The sequence below is a fragment of the Hypomesus transpacificus genome, chromosome 9 (assembly GCF_021917145.1).
Source record: "Hypomesus transpacificus isolate Combined female chromosome 9, fHypTra1, whole genome shotgun sequence".
NCBI lineage: Eukaryota > Metazoa > Chordata > Actinopteri > Osmeriformes > Osmeridae > Hypomesus > Hypomesus transpacificus.
Genome location: NC_061068.1, coordinates 9,656,801 through 9,663,831, shown reverse-complemented (window position 1 = coordinate 9,663,831; position 7,031 = coordinate 9,656,801). Strand labels below are relative to the sequence as shown.

Sequence of the window (7,031 nt, the reverse complement as noted above, 5' to 3'; positions counted from 1 at the left end):
CCAATTCTACCACCAGGGGGTGAAGACACTCTCACACTAGTTTCAATCTATGACCAAAGGAAGAGATTAAGAAACAGAAATAGCATTACCCTGCTATAAGTGGCCTGGTGCACCAGGGGAGGGAAGGACAGACAGGGACACCTACTGATCTACTAAAGATCTAGATCTTCTGGATTGCTCAGTATACCAGAGTCAGCCACAGGTCAGAGTGGCAGGTCTGCTTATAACAGTAGCGTTACAGAAGACTGCAAAGTTTCACAAGAGAGGGTATGTGTGTGTGTGCAAGAGAGAGAGAAAAACCCAGAGAGATTGAGAGAAAGAACGTGAGAGAAAAAGAGAAAGACAAAGAGACAAAGAAAGAGAAAGAGAAAAAGAGAGCAAAACAGAGATATATAGAAGGAGAGAGAGAAAGACAGAATGTACCAGAGAGAGAGAGCTAGGATCAGACTGATGAAAGTGTGTTGTAAGCTTGTTCAGTGGTGTTACTTGTCTTAAGTTGTCAGATGAAGTCTTAATTAAATATGGGTCTGACTCTTTACAACGAACTGTTAACGATCAGGGCTAATATTAGAGTTTAACAAGCCTGTCGACACAGTTTGACCTATTAGTGCAATTGGAGAGAGGTATAGGGTGATTGGAGACACACTCACACATGCATATCCACACACCGCAACAGGGAATACAGTAGAGTGTTTTATTTGGACATTTTGAGCAATCAATCAACAACAGATTTGGAATGTATCAGACTAAGATGTCCCTGCATTCAACACAGAGACACACACACATCCATGCTGTGACATCCAAGCCCAGTCGTCAGGTTTCAGTCTCTCATGGTGACATCCATTAAAGTCCTGCTCTGTCGGCCCTTCTGCCCACAGACAGCTCCATTAGCACCTGGACCATTGGCCACTACAATACCCTCACCTGCATTATTCAGAATGACCCTAGTAATGAGGAAACCCTATCCATCACACACACACACTCACACACACACACACACGGTCCCCTAGCTACCACACGACAACTTTTCCTTAGATGCCTGTTGGCCACATCCATATTGGGAGGTTAAGAATATCTTCTCAGGTTGTCTCCGCATGCAGAGACACAGATCCTCATTCAACACCTCACCCTGTCATTCCTCTGACATCATCTTCCTTCGTTCTGAACTGTCACTCCATCTTCATTTCCTCACCTCATCCCTCCATCCATCGTCTGTATCAATCTCCCCCTTCCTCTTGTCTTCTATGCCAGCTTTTCCAGCTGTCAGTCCATATCCCATCTCTCTCTCTCTCTCTCTCTCTCTCTCTCTCTCTCTCTCTCTCCTCTCTCTCCTCCTCTCTCTCTCTCTCTCTCTCTCTCTCTCTCTCTCTCTCTCTCTCTCTCTATCTTTCCCTATTTATCTCCTCATCCCTCTACGTCTCGTCGTACCTCTCTCTTGTCTTCTGTCAGTTCAGTTCTAGAAGCGGATGTAGAAGGATGACCTTCTTTGTCAGTGTTTCATCATGACGTGATATTTGGTGCTGTAACATGATGAATCTTATCGGACCTCCTCCACTTAACTTTGATGTCATTTCAGAGTACTCAGCATGTTTGGTGAGAGGATGACAGACAGACATAAAGACAAACAGATACACAGATAGAAATCGAGAGTCAGAAACCCAGATGAGCAATAACAGTAGGAATAGAAGAGGGAAACAGAGAGAGAGAGCGAGCGCAAAAGCGACAGCAGCATTATCACTCAGACTAACGTCTGCCTCCTGATTTGAACACCCCCAGAAAATATTCAGCAGGGGCTTCCCTTATTGGCCAGGGCTCCCACCAATCCGAGTACAGACATGTAAGGTGCCTTTAGGTTATACCCAACCCCAAAAACTGAGAGAGAGAGAGAGAGAGACAGAGTGTGAGAGAGAGAGAGATTGAGAGAGAGAGAGAGAGAGAGAGAGAGAGAGAGAGAGAGAGAGAGAGAGAGAGAGAGAGAGAGAGAGAGAGAGAGAGAGAGAGAGAGAGAGAAGGGAAAGAAGCTTGGCTCTCAGTGTTTCTCTGGCGGGCTGTGATGCAGCAGAGGTTTTTCATGTTAGGGAAGCTTCAGTCTGGGGTCTATTCTCTGGTAGTGGAGACATCCATAGTATAGCCAGTGAAAATTAGAGGATACAAATAATTTGTGAATGCTGTGATTCTTCCATTGCATTCATTCTGTACTGCGTTCGGCAGCTCAGAAGATACAAGGACAGCTTGCTTTTGGACCCTTTCCTGAACTGGACTAGGGAGAGAGAGAAAGAGTATGAGAGAGAGAGAGAATTGTTGTATATGATATTAGACTGTACTTCTGTGTCATAAAGTTTCTCCATGTCATATTGGTGACATCAAAGCAGGCAGCCAAGACAGCGTTCTGTACCGTGACATTCTCAGTGTGGACAAACAGGAGTGTGAGCGAAGATACTAAAGTTTGTCTTGAGAGGAGGAGAGTGGAAGGCTACTACAGGATGATTCTGGGTAAGTGGGAACCTCTATCATTCTTTCTCCCTTTACCATTTCTATTTTTTACTCAAGGTTGGAGCTACTTGACTGGAAAAGTACTTCTCTGTGATATTACGTACCTTCAAAACTAAGTTTACACCTCTGTCAGCGACAACTTTACATGGTACTTAAACTAAAACCAATGAAATCCTGTTTGGGAAAACCGTTTGTAAACAGGGGAGATGCTTGTGCCCAGTCAAACTACAGTGTGTGTTACTGCCCCTGTGTGTTAATGTTGTCCTAGTACAGTGTGTGTGCGTGTGGGAATTTCTCAGTGTGTGTGTGTGTGTGCCTTCTTGGTTGGTTTGAGGCCAAGCATGAGATTGTGAAACATAGAAGTCTATTAACAAGGTCCTAGCTCTAAGGCACATGTTGTTTAACGCAGATAGCACTGACCTGGTAGCCAACACACACACACACAGCTCTGTCTTTTGGACTTGAAATGGCACAACACACACTTGTATTGTCCTTCCTCTCATTTCCTTCTTTTCATCCCACACACACACTTTCTCATTCCACCTTTCTCTTTCTCACATACACAAACCCCACCATACTCACACACATATGCATATGCACACACAAATACATACACACTGGCCAGCACACACACACACACACACACACAAAACCACACATACACACATGGAATACAAATACACACTACCCCTAAACCTGCTCACACATGAAATCTTGTTCTTTTCACTGCGGTTAGTGAGGCTTGGAAATGATAAATGGATTATTGACCGAAGTGTCCAATGAGGCCGGAACACAATACAGCTTGATATGTGTGTTTGTGAGAGAGTGTGTCCTTTTTTGTATGCCTGTGTGTGTGTATGTGTGAGTATGTGTCCCTGTTGGTTGTCCCACTGATTGTCTATGCTGCATTTCCTTTCGGTCAGAGCCTTTCTCAGTCACAGGGTGAATAATTGAACATAATTGGATACACTCTGGTGGGCTTCTGATTGGAACACTATCTGTACAATGCAAGCCGTAAAATGCATTTCATTTGGTTACCCAATGGCTTGTGTGTATGTCGACTGTATACAGTATGTTTGTGCGTGGCCACGTGTGTAGCTGTATGTGTGTGAGATGACGCTTGTCCATATTCATACTCATCCATAATTGTGTGTGTGTTCTATGGATGAGAGCATGTGTTTTCCTGTGATCTCTAATTGACCTTGAGCGAGATGGGTAAACAGTCTACCAACCAATGCAGTGGCTATGAACCAGCAGCATCATCAACAGGAAACCCAAGGTGTCCTGACAGAGGATCTCTGGGCACACAGCAGCCTTCATGGGGTTGGATATAACCTCTGAGTGATACATGACTGCACAATTACACTCTTTTGAATAAGAGATAGGGTGCCAGAGAGACTGAAATAGTTGACTGTGGTCTCAGTAATGCTAGTGATTAAGTTGACAATGAGAGAGAAAAAGGGAGATTTCTCCCTTCTACAGAAAGGGAGAGACAGAAAGAGAGACAGAGAAAGAGACAGAGAGAGATACAGAGAGAGAGAGAGAGAGAGAGAGAGAGAGAGAGAGAGAGAGAACAAATTAAGTGAGAGTGGAGGTGATGGTGTTTGAATAGATGGCAAAGGTGGCAACCTTAAATGATAATTTACTTTTTATAAAACTCTCTCTCTTTCTCCCTCTCTCCCCGTCTTCTTCACTTTCATACACACACATTCTCTCTGTGAATAGGTTCAGTGAAATCTCTTTTACCCCACTTGCTTTCTATTTCTCTCTCTATCTCTCTCTCTCTCTTTATCTCTCTCTCTCTCTTTCTCTCTCTCTCTCTCTCTCTCTCTCTCTCTCTCTCTCTCACAGACAGTGTGTCAGTCTGCTCCTCCTCCACCTGGTAAACTGTATCTGAGCTTCCATCAGCAATGTCCTCTATCTCTGCAATGTCCTCTGTCTCTGCTCTGTCCATCAGCTACACCATCCTTCCTCTCTCTCTATCTCCACCCTTGCCCTCCACCCTTTCATTACAGTGTTTCACCTTTCATTCTATTTCTTTTTCTTTTTCTTTCTTTCTTTCTCTTCTTTCTTTCTTTCTTTCTTTCTTTCTCTTTCTTTCTTTCTTTCTTTCTTTCTTCTTCTTTCTTTCTTTCTTTCTTTCTTTCTTTCTTTCTTTCTTTCTTTCTTTCTTCTCTTTCTCTCTCTCTCTCTCTCTCTCTCTCTCTCTCTCTCTCTCTCTCTCTCTCTCTCTCTCTCTCTCTCTCTCTCTCTCCAGTTCCTCACTGGTAATGCATGGGGTTGGAAATGTACTGTAGTTTCGTAACCTTTGCTTGCCTTTCACAATGAATATTTCATTCTGGAGGGTTTGAGGTCTTCATTTATTTACCATTGAGAGACGTCCTCGCCTGGTCCTGACACAAGGATGTGCTGAGTGAGCGCTATGAGAAATGGTGATGGCTTACCGTGATCCATACTGTTCACTGAGCAGTGAAAACCTTAGAGTGTGTGTGTACGCCTGCGTGCATGCGTCTGTGTGTGCGTGCTTCTTTTGTCAGCCTGTGTGTTTCACCTCAAATGTCCACACATTCATCACCACCAAAGGCAAAAGATGTGCATGTAAGCAGCGCAGTGAAGGATGGAAAGTAATGCCATTTACTGTAAGATAGGAAACCTTTCTGTTGTGTGTTTGACAGACAGACTGACACACATCCTGTGTGTGCCGGGGTTGAAGAGCCAGAGATACATCCTCCTCTGTGCCCATCAGAAAGACCAGAGAAGGTCAAATACCCCAGGCATGTCTTGTTGTCAAGGAAATTTGATTAAATCATGGAAAGTTTACATACCTACAGCCTATTTGAACTCTTGGGAGTCTATACCTAGCATGCATTCCCCTTATCCCTCCCACATCATGACCTGCGAACAACATGACTTGCACCTACTGAAAGGAGTCCATGTGAGTAGTTTGGGAGGTGGAGGAGGGAATCCATGGGTGTGTATTAGAGTAAGGGATAAGAGGTAAGCTCTCCGTTTCAGCTTCTCTCCTCATCACTCTGCCCACTTGAACTTTTGCATGTGGCAGAAAGTCAACTTCCCAGAAAAGACACCCAAAGTAAAACCACACAAGCTCTGTGTCCTGAAACTACTTCTTTTCTTCATGGAGCTAACCTGTAATTAACCACTGAGTCTATTTCTATAGTGGGAGTTTCACAGATGGAGCTGGCTTCTAGCTTTGCTAGTGTTTTCTTAGAATGGGGGGGGGGGGGACTGCAGTCCTGATGACTATCTTTCTGTTTGCTTCCCATTGTGAAATCCCTGACAGCACCTGGCTAATTCATGTCATCCTTTTATTAGCATCATGTGTGTGTGTGCGTGTGTGTGTCTGAGTGTGTGTACAGTATGTGTGTTTAAGCATGTGTGCATGATCAGGTTTCTCAGGAATATTGTTATTTCCTTTCTTCCTGCGCAGTGTGTGTAAAACGTTGGGCCACTAGTAGAACATGGACCCTGTGGGCACTGCAGATTCATTCCCTCGTATTGGCCAGGTTACACACCCTCAGAGTGGTTTCATATTGTGGTCTCTGTTTGTCCGGCCCTTTGTGTATTATAAAAACCTAATGTAATAATGGACAAATAAAACTGCAGTACAAAGTCTCCCCCCTGAGGATGAAAAAGCTCCAGTAACTGACTGGGAGGAAGACAGCCTGCAGGATATCTGGCAGCTAGCACTTATACAGTAACCTCGAAACGTTGCTTTGGAATTGAAAGTTTTTTTGGCTCAAACAAATATTTTCCTTCTGTCTATAACCTTCTTTCATTTGCTCTCTCTTTCTATTTCTCTTCTTTCCCCATCTCCTTGTCTGACACATACACACGCAGGGACAGACTTGTGATGTTCTGACCTCCTTTGCTCTGGATTCCGTCTTCTCTATATGTGACTCATATGTTCTTGACTCATGTGTCACCTCAGCTCAGTGCTTGTGACGCGGCCCTCAGCCCCTTCTCCTCCACTACACACACACACAGATGTGCCTTCTGTGGAAAAAGGGTTTCCTGTAGTGCTGCCATGGAGCTTTGTCCATGTGAAAGCTTCATCAGTCCTCTACTTCCACAGCCTGTGTGTCTGTCTGGGTGGTGTCACCAGCAGATGGTACATCCTCTCTATATTAACCGGCAGGGTTAACATAGCTCTTTACCTCCTGCTGTCACCTTGGGTTCACCTCAAAACATGCAGCCCCCTTCCCCCAACCCCTACCTCTTCTCCTTCTACAAACCAGACTCTCCCCTATTCTATTCACCCTCACAGCTCATCCTCTCATCCCCCCCTCTCTCTTTTCACTACCTCTGCTCCCTTCCACACTTCCATAATTTCCTGTCCCCTCTCTCTATCCGTCCTTCATTCCTTTCCTCCCCTCAATCTGTGATTTTTGCATCTTCTCCTCACTCTGTCCCCATGGCTCAAATCTTCATCAGATGTGATTGGCTGTAGGACTCTGCACAGTTAGAGGGCATACCACGCATGATTAAAGCTGTTTCTCCTTTCAAACTCATTTTTTCGA

At 44.5% G+C, this 7,031-nt stretch overlaps 1 protein-coding gene across 1 annotated transcript in view; it reads left to right on the top strand.

Moving 5' to 3' along the window:
- Positions 1–1,987: 1,987 nt before the first annotated feature.
- Positions 1,988–7,031, top strand: part of znf385a (zinc finger protein 385A) — an 18,085-nt gene continuing 13,041 nt past the window's right edge. Inside the window, exon 1 of the mRNA XM_047025386.1 lies at positions 1,988–2,493. Coding sequence (XP_046881342.1) covers positions 2,484–2,493 — 10 coding nt within the window. The 5' untranslated portion in view covers positions 1,988–2,483. The remainder of the gene's footprint in view (positions 2,494–7,031) is intronic.